Source organism: Argentina silus, assembly GCF_951799395.1.
Source record: "Argentina silus genome assembly, chromosome: 7".
Taxonomy (NCBI): domain Eukaryota; kingdom Metazoa; phylum Chordata; class Actinopteri; order Argentiniformes; family Argentinidae; genus Argentina; species Argentina silus.
In genome coordinates, this window is record NC_139661.1 from 4534033 (window position 1) to 4554813 (window position 20781).

At 41.8% G+C, this 20781-nt stretch overlaps 1 protein-coding gene across 2 annotated transcripts; it reads left to right on the forward strand.

Annotated features, from left to right (window-relative positions):
- Window positions 1-7161: 7161 nt before the first annotated feature.
- Window positions 7162-16694, forward strand: LOC310807379 (golgin subfamily A member 7-like). 2 transcript variants are annotated; one of them, XM_083673844.1, is made up of 6 exons: window positions 7162-7216; window positions 8749-8874; window positions 11358-11510; window positions 12759-12860; window positions 13811-13853; window positions 15554-16694. In XM_083673844.1, the coding sequence occupies exons 1-5, from the start codon at window positions 7208-7210 to the stop codon at window positions 13841-13843; spliced, it is 423 nt and encodes a 140-aa protein (XP_083529970.1). In that variant the 5' UTR covers window positions 7162-7207; the 3' UTR covers window positions 13844-13853; window positions 15554-16694. The 2 variants fall into 2 exon arrangements, with proteins under 2 accessions (XP_083529970.1, XP_083529969.1); XM_083673843.1 differs by lacking the exon at window positions 7162-7216 and adding an exon at window positions 8256-8314.
- The last annotated feature ends 4087 nt before the right edge of the window (window positions 16695-20781 follow it).

Consider the following 20781-nt stretch of genomic DNA (forward strand, 5'->3'; position numbering starts at 1 on the left):
GGCCCTAGGACAAATGCCTCGTCAGCGTTTTTCAGCTCGGTCAGAGAAAAGCCTGTGGGTTTTTCTAAGGAGGGGTATTGAAAGAAAAAGGAGTATTGAAAGTGAGAAAGAGAACCTTCAAGAAAAAAAAAAAAAGAGAGAAAAAAAAGACTAAGACATTTTGTGTCACCAGGCGACCAGTGTAAGAAATAAGGGAAGGGGTAAGAGAGACATTGGCCCAATTCAGACCCTCTTTCTTTCTCCGGGATGGCCTAAAAACTTGGGGTCAGACACATAGTCTGACCTTTGACCCCCTGGTTCACGTCTTCTCGTAATTACCTTTGCGCATCAACCCTCCTGCCACCCCCACTCAAAGACAATGTAACAATTTGTCTTTTCAATTGTCTGTCACTCACTCTCTTACAGGCCTTTTCAGTGGGCGTATGTGGTTTCTTTTTCCATTTGTATTTATTTATTTATCTTGCTTGGAGAAGTGGGGGTTGTCTGGTCCCAGAAACAGGGAGTCTTTGTTTGGGCTGGTTTCACATGAATATAACACCCCCTCCACCCTCCTCCTCCTTCTTTGCTACCCATTCCTTCACTCCAGCTCTCAATATTCAGGCTTTCCCCCCTTGGTTTGTTTGGGAGGCCTATAAGACAGGCTGATCTCAGGGTCATTGTACACAGGATTTCCATTACCATACACAAATCAATTAGACTTTTTTTTTTCTCTTCATTTACCCCGACTCATGGGGTGGCATGCATTTGTATAAGCCAGTTCTGTGTTTTAGAAGAGTGGTATTCACCGTTGTGAACAAGGATGCCCTTCTCTACTCCAACTCGCTGGCAAACTATGAGTCAGCACCCAAAGTGCTACAAATACACCAGAAACCACTAAAACTAACAAATTATGGCTGTACACATTTGTCACAATAGTGTCAGTTTCCATTTATTACACAGATTGGAGAGCTGAACAAGGCACTGAAAAATTTAGAATGGTTTAGGATGCCAAGCCCTCCCAGCTCCAAATGCCTCATCACAGGCTTGGTTCTGTTCATTCATGATACAGTACGCCTTCTGGACAGTCTCTCTTCCAGTCCGACTCTTTGATCCAGAATTCTGTTACAGATCAGTCCTACAAACAGCCCATGTAGCATTTCTCCTTGCGTGATTGTGAATGTGACTTATTAATGTATAGGTGAACAATAGTACAGTATAACTCCAAATACAGTACAATACACACAATGCACAATACAATAATGTACTATTCTATATTATCTCCTTTGGAATATATGTTTAATGTTATCATTCATAAAAGTTAAAACTGTTTTAATTAGAAGTGAAAGGAAAAAAAAGCATGAAAGCATAATTACTGTAATGGTTTGCTTTTGGTCAATATTGACTGCGCTGTCATCTATAATAAAAATAAAAAAATCTAAATTGAAGCTAATTGGGAATGCCTGGAAATTCTAACCAGGACATTAATTGTGGGCTTAATTTTTTCAGATGAATAACTCATGTCGTGGGCCTTCTACTCAGGTTCCCTGTTTTCTGACCTACTTCTGTAGTAGTGGAGCCTGTTCTGCCACGGGTCAACCGATACAGCCTCAGAGGGAGAGGCCAGCGCGCCAAGCTCTGTCAACACACTCTTTTGTGGATAATGAATGTATCAGAGCTCTCTAAAGACCCTATATCAATACCGGTAACCCCTCTTTCCCCCCCTCTTTCATGTTCTAAGGTGAAATACTGTACCTTGACAGAGTGTTGAATCTCACTTAAATAACTCTTTGGTCTTCATTGTCCCATGGTGTCATCACCTTTGATAAGCATAAAGAACAATAGAAAACCTCAGGGAAAGTAAACAAAGATGGGAAAATGACAACATTTGAGAGGAATATGCCTCATGAATTGTGGCCTATAACGGATGTAAATATCTCAGGGCACTGAGGGTTGTGATAGCGCTCCCTGCAGAATGGACTCTGTAACCATCGGCTCTGTATTGTTGCATGAAATCAGATGGAATGAAATATTTCTCCACAGAGGACACGTTCCAATTCATGGTAATAAAAACCAGAGGAAAGGGAAGATGTTTCAATTTTGGACCGTGTAATCGCAAGTGGTTTTAAGGGATAAACACAATCATTATTCCACCCCATTTGGTTTGCGCAAGCCATTCATTTTCATCATTGTCTGTCATGTTTCTTATGAACCACAAAATTATGACAATTGTTAAAGGGAGAAATTCTAGAAAAGACTGTGGTTTGCTTTGATCAATCTAATTTGCACTGGGAAAGAATAAGTGGATAGATTTGATTGAAAACAATGTAGCTACGACTCTGATCTGCTCAAAGTAAAAAAACACTGAGGAAACTCAACCACTTCACAACTTGTGCAATATCTACAGTATGTATGCATTGCAGGCCCTAAAACATGTTCTCATCTCTCACTAGCAATCCAAATGAAATTATTGTTATTGCTACATCATACATTATAATCATACATAAGGATTATATAAATCAGGAACGAAACACATAAGGACTTACACATATTGTTGTGTTCTACTTCACTGCCTGGTTTACCATGGAATACCCACAAGACAAAAAGACAATCGGGCTTCACTGGTATTGGTCCGAATGTTTTGGTCATTGGTGCTGTTTAAGAATGTGCTACTTTCGAGATTTCTGCTTGTTAAATTAGACATTTAAGTGTGTAGGTCTAGTGAGCAGTAGAGTTATGTGGGTTATAGGCACTCTCACACACGAGGCTATAAAGCTGTCTCGATTTAACGGGATGATTAACGCCCTCTCAGACTGCTGAGCAAAATATGAGGTAATCTGACTCCCCAATCCCAGTCAAAACATGCCCAATATGAGGGCAACCCACATCCTGCAAGAATGAATGGTAAGCATTGGCCATTCTGCATCCCTTTTCAATATTTTCAACCAGAAAATACCAACATAATCAATATAACTACACTGTTATGATCAAAAACAAAAGGTTTTTTGGTAGGGCTTGAGGCACTCTGTTGATAATTACTCTTATCTTCTCGTCATTTAAATGGAAAAACATGACTAATGTGGCTAATCGGTATCTTAAGAACTATGAATCAGTTACACCAAAAGCATGATGAAGATGTTTTCTGTAGAATTTGACTAACATCTTTATATTAGCACCCATGTTAGCTATGGGCGCTAGTTGAAATTGAGCGGTATCTCGGCATGTCCATAAGAGGGGGGGGGGAGGGGGGAAGGATCGGTACTTACGGGAAACAGTGACTTAACCAAGGGACTGAAATGCACCAAACTGATAAAAGACACGCTAAACAGGATATTAAACAGCTAATAAACATTTAGAGGCATATAATGTTTCTCTTTAAATGCTTACCAGGCAGCATGAAGAAAGTGATTGTTTAAGTTTTCATAGGGTGTTGAATGAAAACTGCCGACCACATTTGATGCAGTAAATCACAGTGAGGTGAGCTAATAATGACACATCATTATGGTGGTAATTTGGGGTAGCGCAGGGGATTCCTGAGGGGCGCACTTTACATAAACCGTCTGCATCTGTGATCATTTCAATTTAGATCCAAGACGTTTAGAGGTGATTCATTTTTTTTCTGAAATACAAAATGATCATTCATGAACTAAACTTCTTGGTCCTGACTTTTATGGACTGTTATGTTATCTTCAAATGTTCGCAACTTGCTTTAGAAAAGGTGAACTCAAACAAACTGCATACGCTTTGGTTATTTTGCATCTGGAAATACTACGATAATTGAATAAAAATTAAATAAGAATACTTAGTTAGACAAGCACGCATAGACACACTATTGCCACTTGCCACAGTTCAGCACATGCTATTCCTTCTTGGCTTCCACATGGAGTACACAGGGGGGCTTTCGGGCAGAGAGGACATTAGGGGATATCAAGCGCAAGGATTTCAGCTTAGCAACATATGTAACAGGTTTTAAATGTACTCTCTGAAAAGAAAGTGAAATCTGTTCCAGTTGTGTGTCTTCACTTATTAGTCTCATGGCTGTAAATCTGAGTTTTAAAAGGAACCAGCTTGCATCACTCCTCCTGGGTGCGTGGATCTCAAGCCAAAGCAAGTCAGGCCTCTGCTTAACCAAAGATCTGCATGCCTACAAAATGATAATAACCCCAAGCAGTCCAAGTGGGCGTAAAGAGGGGGGGGGGGGGGGATGGGAGCATTTCACGCTTGTCTCATGGAGGATTGTGCTGGTAGGGAGTGTTGCAGACAGCAGGAGAGACGCTTTGGCTCACAGGATGACATAGACAACATGCAAAAACTAGGCAGATGGATTGATTGGCCACTCAAGAGAACCTCCATCTCCTCCATTTAGCACCAGTTTTGTTTCTCTATGCATCACATCTACCCAATCCTATGTTTTGTTCACTGGGTCTGTTATGACGGGTGGGTGTACTGTCCAGTAGTGTTCACACAAGCACTTGGCTGACTTCTTCCTTAAAAGAAGGAAGTCTCTGTTCACTCAGGATCAACGCATCATTTTGTTTTATTAAGTAAGCTTTCGGTTGTGAGACCTTTGTCAGAGCATCGTCAATGCTGTAAGTGTCATTCTACAGAAACAAGACTCAGACACCTTTTCAAGGACAATTTGTGCTTTCATGCTTCTTTGTTTACATAGAGACTATGAGCTGCCAGTGCAACCGTAGAAACATCTCTATGATTTCAGATGGACACTCCACTCACTGATTTAGCCCTGTGACATTACAGACCACAGCCCGGGTTAGGGTTAGGGATAAGGTTCAGGTTAAGGTTAAGGTTAAGGTTAAGGTTAGGGTTAGGGTTAGGGTTAAGGCTAGGGTCAGGGCTAGGGGTAGGGGTAATTTTGCGTAGCCATACCTCCAAATCACATTGTTCTCCTTTGGAGGTCTGGAGAATTAGTCGACCTGGTTTAGATTGAACTAGACAAAGCGATGGGAGAATGTGCTCACAATTTCATTGGATGTTACATTCCAAGAACCCTCCCAACATGACCACAGAATGGTTGCTTGTTGTTATGTGCGTTATCTTTTCCGACCTGGTAGGAATATTGTTGCCTATGCTAGCTTGGAACATTGAAGAAAATGGAAGAAAACCTGAAGGAAAAACGGAATTATGTTTGTTGGAGCTCTGCAAGGTATTTGATGGTTTAACATGTCGTATATGGACATACCCTCTATTGTAACATCTGGTCATTGGGATATTGTTGAGTTCCACCATTCACCTGATTGGGAAGGTTAGGGTTAGGGTTAGGAGATTAAAAGGCTTAACTTGGGGAAGGTATATTTACACTCTTTAGATGACACTGGAAAAATTAGGTAATTGGAAAAAGGAGAGCAGAAAGTACATTTTCAAATTATTTTGAGGACAAGAAAACATGTAAAACATTAAACCAATTTTAAATGTTTCTATTTGAAAGTCTGATATTGGAAAACAAACTGATAAGATGTACACAGACTTAAATGCTGTACTCATATCATTTTCTGTGTAACTAGATTAGTTGCCATGCAATATATACTATTTTATGTGTAAGCTGTACTATTTTGCCATTTTTTGTTTGATGAATCATGATATACAGTATCTACATTGCTGTAACTGCCATCGATGGTTCCTCAGAGGAACTACATATTATTTCGAGCTATATACTCAGGAGATCGAAGCTTCAAGCTATATACTGAGGAGATTGAACCTGTAACTCACACTAATTATTCTCTTCTCCATCCATTAGACTTGTAGCTGAGGAACAAATAATCAATATGACTAAACAGATCTCACCAGCTATCAAACATCTAGCTGCAAGTATATGCCAACAAATAAAATGATCTCTTAAAACATATTCTTTATTAGCAAAAAAAAACCCACATTGTTTAACTGGGACCTGTTGTAAAATGAATACACTGTACATTGTTACCCCAGTGAATGATGAGAGAGCTGACTGAGTCATACCCCTTCATGTCGCTGACGACACATAATGGTAATCATTACCAATGAAATGCACCTCTAACAGGGTATTAGAGCTGTAGCAGCTTTGGCCAAGTTCAGAGATTTTCACAGCCTCTCAGGAACTGGTGTTCATTGGACTGATCTTTGTGATTCGCATGTGAGGAATGCGTTTTCACAGCCATCCCATGCATCACGAGGGTTGGACTGGGTTTCAGGGGGTAATTAGAGTGGATCTGTATAAATGTTCAAATCCCTCTTGCCCCTCCACAGGCGTTTGTTTGTCTCCTGGCAATGGGGCAGGCCTTTAAAGCCCTAGCTCCTCTCTGATGGCCGGAGTCTGGGAGAGCCCACTAATGAGCACCATTTGGGCCCTTCATTTACAACACATGCTGGTTAATAGCCCACGACCATGGTTTTACTGCAGCTCAGACCGCTCATGCTGAAGTGGGTCTCTAATGGAAACACTATACATCCTCACCGACTGACCATTGCAACTCTGATCAGGGATTTATATGGGGCTAACTTAACTGCAGTTGGATTGCTCAGTAAAAGTCACTTCTCTATGACTATTTACCTAGATTTACCCTTTGTGTTTTAGTGATGGATAGTGAAATCTGAAGTTAGACACAGCTCATAGTGTTAGGAGTACAATTAAACTTGTAATGTAATGGAGGTACTATGCGTGGGTAATGTTAAGGTGGTCTTTTTCCATAATCAGTTATATGCAATATATGTTTAGGTCTGCATTGCAGTGCACTTATGTAAGTACTAAGCCATAGTTATACCTTCTCATGCCTATCTGAGGAAAAATAAACCTTCTAACCCTGGAATGAGGATTCCATTAAACAGTTTTGTAATCAAACGCCATGCTTCTAATCACTCAAATCTGATTGTGTCTATTAGATTAGAGTTGTGTGGAAAATCACAGTTTCAGTACAAACTCCAAATTTGGTGCGTTCTAGAAGTGCTTCACAAACAGAATGGTTAAACGTATTCCCCAATATTAGCTAAATTGTCCTTTCCATTACTGTGGGATGCAAAGTAATTTCATTAATCATACACTGAATTTAATAAAAGCGGTCTCAAACGAATGTTTTATCTATAACTCACCTCCTACACACTCGAATGAGATAAGTGAAAGGCGCAGAAAAGTTGCCTGGCAGCAGCACTCGGAACCCTAGAATTATTTTCTTTTTACCCGGACACATTGCATGAAGTACAGCAGCACCAGCTAGCGGAAGGTAAACAGAGCGCTGTCAACATGGCCGAGGTAAGCTAGATCGTGTGTTTAGTTGTGATAAGCTATTTTAACCGGGTAGTTGTCAATAACTATTATTCCTCCTTCCTCTGAATTGTCTAATACTTACGATTAATGTCGCATAGAGGTCTGTCTGTCTAACCTTGCTTGCTAGCCATGCTAGTTAGCTAACGTTCGCAGACTACATCATCAGTCAAACGAAAGATCGACTTTGTTTTTACAGCTATTGACAGCTCGTTCTTCATGTTATTTACATCCTTGGTTTCATCTTGATTTTGACAGTTGGCAGATGTTATGTTGGACATACCGACACATATACTCAGCTAATTAGCTAGCACTATTCATCATCATTGATAGTTTTAGTTTAATTCCCATCTGGAATGAAGCATACTGCATAGCATCATTGTAGGCCTAATTTCGTTGTTTGTTGTTGTGTGTTGCTACCAAAGTGTCTAGACAGTTGACATTAATCTTACTTTCTGAATGCTATGTTGGCAATAAAACCTCTGCTTTGTCAATTGCCGATTGGGGAAATTAAGTTGTATTTTCATTAGGGATATACCAATACCATTTTTTTTTTTTTGAAATGCTGATACCAATTCCGAGTACTGACTACTGAACTTTGAGTATCGGCCAATACCGAGTACCGAGGCTCTTTAAAAAAAAAAAAAAATGTTGCTACTCTCACCCCTCGAAACACCGGCCTTGCAAATATTGCAACAAGCTGTTTTACTGGTGTCAGTCTTAAGTGTGAAGTAATACCACACTGTAGACATGGTTGTTATTGTTGTCACCGCATTTCATCTCAGCTGTTGACAACGCCTGTGTTTGGCAAGTTTGTACGACAGTTTGCGCTATGGCATCGGATCGCTAAATGACATTCCTTATCTCCGATTCCCAATCCAGCATTTTGGGCCAATATGGGGCAGGTACCGATGCTCATTATGGAAGCATCGCTAGTTTTCATCCCATCGTGTGTGTCACTGTTTTTGATAACACAACTTGTCGAGATGTGAGAGGTGTGATATTTCTTTTGGGAAACATTAAATGCCTGCAGCTACTGCTAGCTCCACCAATTATGAAACCATGGCTAAGATAAATAATGATTATGTAAATAAATACCTGTTCTTACTGGGAGATATTGCGTAAAAACAACTTGTCTTGTTGATGGATTAGGCACATGTACAAACTGGGCATATAGGCATGTAAAATAGATAGTGTACTGTTGAGGATAGCCTATTAATTTGTAACTCAGTGTCATGTTAAATTGAGATCACAGCTGTTCATAATTCCTTGTCTCAGACATTGATTCACTATGGTTTCTGGATGGAGCCAAACATGTAAACTTTAGGCATATTTCCAAAAGTAAATCACCACAGAACAAAAAACAAAACATTTACATTTTTAACCTGGGGAAAAAAGTGTTGATGTTGTAGACCTACATACAGTAGGTTGTCTGTCCAGTTTGAGGGACTTAATTCAGAAACAAACTTGTTGTATCGTAGTGCTCTATCTTGAACTAAACTCCTTTACTGTTGTTACAGACTCACAGCTTGCAGGATATGAGGACGCCTGCAGCCATCGCTGCCAAAGTCTTCCTCCAGAGGGACTATACCAATGGCACTGTCTGCCAGTTCCAGACCAAGTTCCCCTCTGAACTGGAGACCAGGGTGCGTATGGTGAAGCACAGCAATGCTGTATTGTGAAGGTAGATTCTAACTGGGATCCTTGGGATGGCTCTCCCTTAAACCCTAACGCATACCTTAAATATAACCCTTACCCTAACCCTAACCTTAACCTTAATCGATTTAAATCTCAACTTGTGTGACATCTAGGGTGACGTCAGAGTCGAGCCATCCCAAGCATCCTACTAAGCATTTATCGTACTGTGAAGCCTCACTCTGATCTCTTTCTCTGTGAATGTGTAATCTGACCAAAACGTTGAACACTTACTAAATTGTTCAATTGCAAGCAGAGACAGAGTTTTCTACTTCAAGTCCAGGCCCTTCTCTCTCTCTCTCTCTCTCTCTCTCTCTCTCTCTCTCTCTCTCTCTCTCTCTCTCTCTCTCTCTCTCTCTCTCTCTCTCGTGCGTGCGTGCGTGCGCTCGCTGTCAGACCCCCATGGCTTTTATAAAGCAGAACACATCAAGTGCAGTGAAGACTCGAGACAGCCAGTGCACTTCTCACTGATCTGGTCTGTATCCTCAATTGAACTGTTATGTTTGAGAGCAGAAACTGGTTAAAACACAGGATTTGGTAATAGTCCAGAGAATGGAATGCAGGTCCATGATGCTACACAGACTCCAACTCCATGCCACATGAAAGAATGTGCTTGCTACATAGTTCAGAGTTCACAAGGCAAAAAACGTTTATTTTGCCATGCATGTGCCACATGAAAAGAGCAGCTTTTGCAACACTTGAGCTGTGTGGTTTAAAGGCACTTCCCTCTTGATTGGGTGGTCTCTCTTTAAGCACACTCGTTTTCCTGTAGGATGCAATACACATACCAAATTAGAAGTTCTGGAGAAGTACAGCGAGATTCTCCTCAGGGAGTCAACAGCTACAGCGTCTTGTCATAAAAAGCCTCTCCAACATTTCTTCCATCATTTGCGAGCACAGTATATCAAATATGCAATTTACTGCCAAGCTGTTAAGTGGGCTTAGTTTTTATGGACAGTTATTTACTTCACCTTGTCAGGATGATTTCAAACCTCACAGCCATGCTTCAATCCAGAAACTGTTTAATTAATTTGTTAAACTTTTGATTCTCATTTATTTATCCCGAGTACGCATTTTATTCAGCATTATTTAAGGCTATTAATTTATGATTGTACTATTATCTTACATATCATTTTTCTATTTAATGTTTTTGGAGAATTAAATGACTGGAAAAGCACTGGAAGAGTGTTTCGAGTATTTGGCAGATGCCTAGCCAAGCCTGCCAGGACAATGAATAAATTGGTAAATGCTGTCAAATCTCCTCCGTGAGCCATTTTCACATGTTGACCTCCTCCTTTGTTTCCTCACGTACGTTCACAGATGCCCTGCATATCGTAGGTTAACACAAAGGAAAAACAAGATTTAACATGATAACCTCAAACACTAATACGAGTGTGTTGAACACATTTCTCTCTTTGCACATTCACATTTCCTAACTGCTCTCATCGCTGCGTTGGACGTAATGGAAAAGATGCTCCGACGGAGAAATGTGGTTTGAATCCCAGCCTTCAGATGGGGAAATTAGAGGGAGAACAAAAGGCTGCTCACGGCGGGCACCAAAACACGGCGAAGACCACTGATCTGTTGGAGCTTGTTGTTACATTCCTTGGGCACATGGGAGCATAACTTGGAGCCTGTTCAGAGGCCCAGGAGGGCCTGGCTCCACGTCTGGTCTACAGGCTCCACGTCCACACTGCACTCTCCCACCGTCTCTGAGGAGGAGAGTGAGCCCACTCCATGAGGCCAGAGTGGAGATGCGTGCCGACATTCAGTCAAAACAGTCGCCATGTCCAGAGGTGCTACGCCCTAAGCCTTCCCTTCCCTTGAGCTAGCCTAACGTGACGAGCGCCTGAGAAAAGACTGATTTCGATTGTGACCCAGCCCTTTCACTCTGGCTGTAATGGGGGGGTGGGGTGGGGGGGGGTTGATTACTTCAACCCTGTCAGAGCCCACATTGCGTTTCTCATATCAGTAACACTGAAGCTATCATCACTGTTTTGTTGGAAACCATGGGAAAGGGATTTTTTTCGAAAATGTTTGCCTCTGCCAATAGATAAGGAGAGACAGTCAGATTCCTCAGTCAGGCTTATGGTGTGTCCTGCTGGGTATAAAGTGAAAACATGCAGTGAGCGAACGGCCAAGGCATCCTAATTATTTTTGGAGGATTTGCCAATAGTGGAGGGAGATGCAACGTTCTCTGATAAAATACAGTTCTGGGAATCCACCCACTCATTTTATCCCAAGGATAAAAAGGAATGAAAAAAAAAAAAGAAAAAAGATCTGGAATTTGATAGATATTTAACGCTCCATTTGATCATGGAAATGGACAAAGACATCACTTAGTTACCACCTTGATTGCTTTGTACTGTACTGTTCAGATCTTGCCTTATGTTTTGATTCGACTCTTGATTTTCTATGGCGGGTTGTGTTTCAGATTGATAAGCAGCAGTTTGAGGAGACTGTTCGGACGTTGAACAACCTGTATGCTGAAGCAGAGAAGCTGGGTGGCCAGTCGTACCTGGAGGGCTGTCTGGCCTGCCTCACTGCTTACACCATCTTCCTTTGTATGGAGACTCACTACGAGAAGGTGCGTGCCCCTCAACCACAACACTAAAGCCTAAACTAATTCACAGAGCCAAACCGAGATTGGCCAAGCTACTGGGTTTTCCTGGCTATGCGTCCATCATACTTGCTGAGACAGTGCTGGAAAGGACAATGTGAAAAGAAGATATCTGAGCCAGCACAGTTTGAATTGACTTGGCCCTGTAGTGTGTAAAGTCCTTTGGTTGAGAAGAAAATATAAACCTAGCCTATACAAAGACGAGAAGAAAGACAAGAGGCCATCTTGGATTGAATAGCTTTGTAGCTGATAAGCTGTCCTAGAGTAATAGAAGACCCTCTCGATAATTAACAAATGGGTCTGGTCAAAATTATTTATGGTCTCCATAAACATACGAGCTCTTGTATGTATGAGCTGGAACTGATTAACTGTGTAGTACTGACCAGTGACCACCCATGCAGTTGACTTGCTCTCCGATAGATAGGGTTCTTAGAAAGGCTAATGCAGAAGAGAGCAGTATGGGTCTGTAGCAGTAGTTACCGATGCCATGAAGGCCAATGTTACATGTATACCCTAAAACCTTTGTTCAGATCCAGCTCAGTTGGCACAGGATTTAAAATCAGTTGGCATAGGAAAACACCTAGGATTTGATTTATTCCTCTGATAAACTGACATATTTATTGAGGTCTTACACGTGTCCTTAAACGTTGTCCTACCTGTAAGTGACTAGGAGGGGTTTTATGAAATCATCAATCACCTTTTTCATGGACCGAAAGGTCTCAAGGTCTACAGCAGGGCCATAAATCAACAATTTGCTCTACGGTCTAAAAGCTTCCTGATGTATATGATTTTATATAAATCTAAAACCTTAAAGTGGGCCTTTGGGCCAGTCCTGTGTTTGTAGAATTAAGCATGACAGTGGTCTTCCATTTTCAACAGGATGTCTATTGGGCCGGACCAGATTGATATGAAATGAGAAACATTGGCTTGATTTATATGCTATTAGTGTTCATAAAGTTGGAAGATGTGTGATTCGAAATGGCTGCTCAGATGAGCACACACCCTAAAGATTTACTATGAATCTTCTGGCAAAATATCAAGGGTTGATTCAGCCCACTTAGAGCATGAGGCAATAAGTTAAAGGTTGACACATGCCTTGATTGGTGGGTGCAAATGCTCCAGGTTGGAACGAAAGGTTTATTTTTTTTGTTTTTTTTGTTCCTCCAACATGCAATAATGGTACTAAAGATGTTTTGTTCGTGTCTTTTTGGGCAGGTTTTGAAGAAGATTGCCAAGTACATCCAAGAGCAGAATGACAAGATCTACGCTCCACGGGGCCTGCTTCTCACCGACCCCATCGAGAGAGGCCTCCGAGTCGTATCCTTCTTCTCACAGAGTTTGGTATAGCCAGAGAACCTACAGAGCTGTGGTTAATTAGAACATTAAGAAAGTCTGTGTTTGCCATTTCCAGTACCCATATCGGAATCAGCAATCTCAGGGCTATGGGAAGAAGGTTGAATTTTTCCTAATGCGTTTCTTAGGTCTGTAGCTAATGGATTAGCTTACAAATGTAAACACAGAAATACTATCTGATTGTATTACGATAAGAAAACAATGAGTTGCGTGATGCCTGATATTAAGAGTCCGGGCTAGCTCCGTGTTGAAGAACAATGAGGTATAACGGTGACCTGATCTGCGGCTGAGTGGGTGTGTGGTTTCCAAGGCTTAGTCCACTCCACTCCCAGGACGGCTGCCTGTAAATGGAAACCAGGAGTCTGGGCAGCGCACAGGAAACTCAGCGGTGCACAGGGGTACCCTGTAATAACACCAGATAAAAGTTGTATTTAATCCATTTCATCTGCATAACATCAGAGGGTTGCAGAAACATCTTGGTTTTTCAAGTGTGTGGGTGACTGACTTGACATCCCAATTAATTGTACTCAGGGTTGGGGGTTTGGGGTAATATGACTGAAATTGTTTGCAGCTGAGGCCCTCCTCCTCTGGTATGATTTTATTGGCTTGATGATGACCTGGATTATTTCTCCAGCACTGCAGAGCTGCTGACTTTGGCCTCTCTGTGGCTGGGGATAGGAGAGTGGAGATTGACTGGAATGTCACACCTGCCCTGTTTTCCCCTCTGTGTCCTCCCAATGCACCAAAAGAAAGTTGATGTCTGTATTTTTGAGTGTCTGGTGGTTTGATATCTTCATTGTTGCTGTCTGTGCTTTTACTCACTCACATCAGTCAACGATGTCTGTGCAAATAAAACGTTGACAGGAGGTTTGCATCACTCCGTTCACTCTTCTTTAACTTAATGAATTGTCTAGGTGGAAGTAACCGTCTTTGACGACAGAAGATAAAAGCTACATGGTGAGTTTCAGGCCTTATTCATCAATTTACACTCCTTATACTCCACAATATATCATCTCCTTTCAGGTTTCACGATGGTCTCTGTGAGAAGTACAGTACATTTATTATGGTCCTTTGTTGGTTGCCATATTACCATAAGCGGTTTTTGATGGGATTCCTCCTCAGACTCCAATAAAGCGTCACAAATAAGAAAGTTAAAGTACCCTTGAGTAGGGGACAGTATGAAAGCAATTTGTGAAACCTAATGATGGAAATGTGTGGCATGTCAGTGAATTGAAATATGGCTAACATGGGAAATGTTGTCCAAGACGGAAATTATATTCTTCCTGATTTATCCGGTCTTATCCAGCTAAATCGTTAAAAACATGTTATAGTCAAATTCCTGTGTAAGTCACTCCCCTGCTGGGCAGTTGTCATTCATCCAGCTTTATGCTAGGGAAATCATATGATGGTGTCTGTTTACTATCATAGTCACTCTGTGATGGATTTCATATCTCAGAATTCATAAACAATTTACTGGCAGACATCGTAAGGCTTTTGTCCCAAGATTCTCGAGAGCGCTACACATCATACCATAAATCGAGTCATCCCTCTTCAGCACATCTTTCTACTTGTGTAAGTTATTGCATATGACAAAAACATAATTTTCCCATTAAGAGCCCAAATATTTTTTTCTTCTGCCGGGCTAAGTATCATTGACTGCTTTGTGTTTTTTTTTTATAGACCAAACACCAAACCCAAATTGTCCCCTTGAATGGTCTGCCTTTAGAGATAAAAACATAATTCCTAATATATGCTCTTGAGAACATAGCCCTATGTGTTCGTCAGGTGCAGCCCTTATGGAACAAAGTGCATATAGGGATTAATCTTTTCATTTGAAATTCCTGCTGAGCACCCTCTATACATATACATGTCGTGGTGAGGAATGTAAACGGCTTTTTATAAGTAGCTGTTGAGTGAGGAGTGCTTTGGACCGTTGCCATAATCCAAGAAAGGAGAAACTACTGTTTAGCTAGCTAGAATATATGCAGTCATATGGGCAATCTCTCCTCCTAGATACACACTGGGCAGTGTGAAGTGTTGCAATAGCATCGTGCTGCTAGCTTTCTCCTCTTGACATGGCTGAAGGCCCTGATGGCTCAGAGGACCTGCCTTGGAATTTCACAGTTCGGGTTGAAGCGTGTGATGAATTGGCCTCTGGTGTAATTGTTCCAGAACCGCACTGTAGGAAAACAGACCTTTTGGAGCATTAATGGTTGCAAAATGAGTCATTTAGCAGCTACCATGCCAAGTCTGTGTCCCGACTTCTCTTCCACCACTCTCCAGGACCAGTGCCCCCCTGTGTTGTCCTGGCTCCTCCGAATGCCAACACTCTGACTGGCACCACTTCAGAGAGCAGGCACCTGGACCCACAAATCATTAGTCTTTGTGGAGGGAATATCTGCGGTCAGTCGTGAACAATTGGGATAGGTTTATGTTTGAAATGTAATCAAATACTTACTTTGTTGGTTTTCCCTTTTTAGGACACGGTGTAGCTGCAGATTTGATTTGTGGAACGATGTAGTCAAGGAGTAAGTCGAGGCCCGTAGGTTAGCGTCGTGACGGCTACAGTGTGCGGTTGTGTAAAGGGTCACGCTGTTGCTATCGCTGCTGTTGTTGTTGAGTTCCATAGATAACTCACTATGACATGTCTTTGGCAGATCCAGGCCTGACTGGAGCTCAGAGGGTTGGTCCGGCTCAGCATCACCTGTGCATGTGGCCCACCTCTTCCAGAGGAGAGGACCACCTGAGAGGCTCAATCAGTACACCAGCCTTCCTGGCTCCCAGTCCCCCCCTCCCAGGATCCACAACCTCACTACTGCGGCTCTACAATCTCCCCTATTATCCACCTCCACTAACTCATGTATACGATGCTTCTCATCTCCTACAATGTATTTCCTCTCTCTTTAATGATAACTTATCTCAAGTCTATTTCCATTTGCCTGTACAGAGATTGTTTGCTTTTACAAACCAAATGGCCCGAACGATGCTTACTTGGAACGTGCATGTTACGCGTCAGTGCTCAGATGGTTCTTTTGTAAAACGTTACTGTGCCATGCATAGTGTTTGTTTGTTCCTGACTACTGTTCATTTTCGTCATGCGTCGACTCATGTGTATGTAGCGCACATTTATAATTGCCTTTCACCAAAGCGTTAGGCCGAAAAGTGCTCTTGTTTGTATACAGTGCCTGGAGTCGCTGTGAAACATGCCTTTGTGTTAGCTCAGAGTGGGAGTTCAAGTCAGGTGTATCTTAGCTTGTGCTAAGCTTGGCAAGTTACAAATCTAAGATGATTCCGAAATGACCCCCCACTTCTTAATTTCTTGGTTGTTCATCAAGTATGTTAATGAAGGATTTGATTGAGAAAACCTCAACTGATGCTATCGACTCTCACAACAGGAAGGTTGAATGTGATGGCTCAGTGTATCTGCAAACATTTCACGTGTGTTTTGAATGTTAAATGCTGAGAATCTCTTGACTGAATTCGTAATGTGTCTTTATAGTGATATGTAACATAATTAATGTCTTGTTATAGATTTTATGGAACTATTGAGGAAAAGTTATGTACAGTATGAAGTCACAACTTAAATCATTCACATTAACTATCCTCCTTTATTGTAAATATGATTTCATTGTATTCTGAAAATGGCAATGTTGCGTAAAATAATAATTAATTTAATTAGGCCTTTTTAAACATTTCTGTTTAGTTTGATGAATTGTTATACCTTTTATATGTTATTTTTTTAAGTTCAAATGCAAACTGTTTTCTTAACTTGTGAATTGTATCATAATAAAGAAAAATGTGTACATATTCTAAGTTCCTGGATTATTATGTGTGTGTTTTGTTATTACATCAGGACTTCCCAGATAGCTGGTTCGAGTTCAAGGCAATATTTTCTCCGGTCTACACGAGTTATAGAGGAGCAGGTTGCCTCGACCCTCTACAAATGGCACCGTTATTCACCGCTAGGGTTAACACTCACCAAACGACATATATTTGGTGAAAGGGATGGAATTTTCTATTGAGATTTGACAAAAGAGATACAGAGGTAAGCCCTGGGGTTACTGTTCTCCATAAGAGAGCTGAGACTTGTTCACCTGTTCCCTCTCCTCTCCCAGAGCCGAAGAGAAAGAGACCGCTGAACCATATCCCCTTCGGTTATAGCACGCACATACTCTATTCAGTCAGCCTCACACATAATTGGTTCTCCCTTTAACCTTTTTTATCACATGAATGCAGCTCTTTGTTACCTCATAGACCAGAAGGAGATTTTCCCTAAGCATGTCTAGTCAACCGAATGTCTGTCGTTACCGACTGAACTCCGTCTCAAGTTACCCGTGACATTCCCCCCTCCTGGTGGCACAGCACGGTAGGTGGTCTCACCCTCAAAACAAGCCAGACCTTCAGCCATGTGAGGAGTGTGAGAGAGAGGACCTGGCGGGGAGCGAGGGCCGGGACCTTCTGGTTTGGGTTTCCGCCCTGAGATGGCTCCCCGCTACCATTATCCGCCCTAGGAAGACATGTATTAATGGAGTGAGAGTGGATCAGGAAAATGGGTGGTCTGTCTCGGTAGGGGATTGAACAAACACTTGGATACGCTGTGCCTCAAACATCTAATCAGTCAGGGGAATGTCAAAACGGAGGGTGTCAGGGGTGATAGGGTGTAATTTATGTTTCCTGGGTGAATCACATCTTCCAGGCAAGGCATGCGTGGCTTGGCCTAAATGCTGCATCCTAGAGACTTAGAGCTGAAAATTTGTCTTAACGTGACAAGCTTCACAGCTTTCTTAGCAACAACAGTGTTCTTGAGGGTGCTGGAGAGTAACCGTATTAGTCCTACTGCTGAGTAATGCAGGTCTGCTTACATTAGTACAAGTGACAGTCCAAACAAAGAGGAATTGGACCTGGATGTACTCCAACAGCAACAGCAATCTTTTTCAGTGGTTCCCCTGAATAGGAATGAAAAGGGTGTAACTTTAGTCCATACAAAGTTTCACATTTGGTGTAACTTGCTGCCTCAAGTCCAAAGCATTTGTTGCATTTATGGCTACTGTAATTCATTTGTTTCAACTTGCATATGATCATTCTCCCCTGGTGCATACAACCATTCTCTGGTTCCCTTTTGCATGACTGGATGTATTAGGCTTATAAACACAAAGACATCTTTGCACCTCACTATTTGTATCGTTGCCTTGGAAATGTGAATCACTGTCTTGTGATAAGGTAGCCCTGCCTGAGACATGTAAACTGAAGTGTCGCCCTTGGACCTCTTGGCCTAAAGGTACACGTTTGTGTTTCCCACGTGGGAGACCCAGGTTCAAACCCCACCCAATCACATTGGTGCAGTGACCCGGATGAGTCTTCCCATGGAGGCAAAGGGTGGAAGAATGTAGCAGAAGTTATTTGGAATCAGACCTTGAGGATGTTCCCTTGGCCTAATGGATGTGGGAGACCCGGGTTTGACCCCACTCGTCACAGACATTTTTATTTCATCTTTATTTTAACAGGGAGTCTCATTGAGACCAGAGTCTCTTTTTCAAGGGAGCCTTGCAATACAAATGATACAAATACGTAGGATACAAACAAGAAAATAAACTAAACAAACTAAAACAAACAAAAGATACAGTTTCATACAAAACATGAACACTCCTCTGTAACAAGGTCCCCTAAGAGCAACCTAAAATGCCCAAGTGGTACTAGAAAGTCTAGTTTTAGTATCGCTTGTTCATTCTATTTTCGTTGCATTTTATAGTTTGTTCCATTTTTTCAGACCATGCTGGCTAAAAGCTGTTTTTCCGACATTACTCTATTATATCAGTAGAAGATAATTGGTCATCGTGTGAGAGAACGCCACTGATGCCAAACTATAAAACCATCCCCTGTCAAATGTTTCAGAGAAAAAACGGTAACTTAACTAGCCAGAGGATGGCAGTCATGCACCATTTGAGTCAATGCATTAGCTTGAAGGGTATACTTATTCCTATACTGTACTGAAGCTAATATTGAAGCTAATGTAGCGGGTTTGAACCCACAAAACATGAATGTATTCTATGAGTAGAAGATAATAAGTGATAGTGTTAGAGAATGCCACTGATGCCAAACTATAAAAGCACCCCCAAAGGTTGTGGAGACAGCATTGATGCAGTGAAGAAAATACACAGAGCTGTGTATGATAGACAGCGTAAATCTTACTCAAACAAGCTACTACCAGACAGCGAGCGTGGGACTGGAGGCTCCTACTCTCTCAGCCCTGTTGCTCTGAACCACAGAGGGAGATATAGCTGTAGAGCTGGGAGAGGAGACCCAGTCTATTATACAGAGTACAGCCGTCGTCCGCTCCTCTGGGTAGCAGGTGAGTTACTGATGTACTGTTTCAACATCCCACGACCTATCCCTCTCTCCGTCTCCTTCTGTCACACACTCTCTCTTATTCTCTCTCTCTCTTCCCCTTACTCACTTTCTTCCTCTTTCTCTCTTCCTTTCTCTCTCTCTCTCTCTCTCTCTCTCTCTCTCTCTCTCTCCCTCAGGCCTGTCTCTTCCAGCCTCTCTGAGTGTCCGTCCCAACAGAGCTCAGTTCTTCAGACGTGACTCTGTCTCAGTGAGCTGTAAGGTGCAGGGAAGCTCTACTGGATGGAAGGTGAAGAGGTACACGATCAGTGGACGGCTGCCAGAATGCTCATCACCTGTTTATTCATCAACTGGACCCACATGCACCCTCCTCTCTGTATCCACCGATGGCAGCGGAGTGTACTGGTGTGCTCTGGAGCAGGTTTTCATCAAGGATCTCTCTGTACTTTGCTCCGTTCATTTTTCCCTCGATCCTGACTAGTCTCCCAGTCCCTGCTGCTGAAAAACATGTGGTATGTTGTGTTGTGTTGTGTTGTGTTGTGTTGTGTTGTGTTGTGTTGCCACTACCAGTAGTCCCAATGTCATGTACGCTCAGATTGAACACAAAACCAACCAGTAAGTCCAACATTCACTCTATTCCCAAGGGAAAAAGTGCAAGGCCTGACGATGATGATGACCATTTTGACTAGAAAGAGCTTGTCTATCTGTCTGTCTGTCTGTCTGTCTGTCTGTCTGTCTGTCTGTCTGTCTGCCTGCCTGCCTGCCTACCTTGTTCCCTCTAGAGAAACCTGCTCCATCTGATACATTCTACTCTGCTGTCAGGACAGACAGAGCTGGTAAGGTAAGACTTATAGCTCTCACTCTCTCTCTTTCTCTCTCACACACGCACGCACGCACGCACGCACGCACGCACGCACGCACGCACGCACGCACGCACGCACGCACGCACCCACACAGTGTCTGACAATGTATTTTGTTTCAGTTGGACCCAGTGATGTGCTCAGATTGAATTCAAACAGAAGAAGAGGAAGGCCCCCATCTCTACCTTTCCACCATGTCATGTAATGTCTTGTTCTGGTACATGTTAATCTTTGTCTCATCTGTCCACAAGACCTTTTTCCAGAACTCTACAGGCTCTTTTAGGTACTTTTTTGAAAACTCTAACCCTAACTCTAACCCATCTGGTTTCTGTTTCTAAAAGAAGAGAACATGCTTCTTTTTTCAAATACTTATGTGGTGCACTTTGAGTGTGTGGCTTGTGAAATGGACAATAAAATATTCTTCTTCTTCTTCTGTGTATGAAATGACATTCATATATATTCCTTAGCCTTTCCTATTATCTTCACACATATCCATTGTAGAACATCTTAACATATTAAAACTCAGAGCACTGTCTATGCTGTATGATAATAATAATAATAATAATAATAATAATAATAATAATAATAATAATAATAATTTATTACAGTTATAAAGCGCTTTTCATTTTACAAGAATAATCTTCAAGTGCATCAAATAAAAGATAAAATAGAAAAGAAAA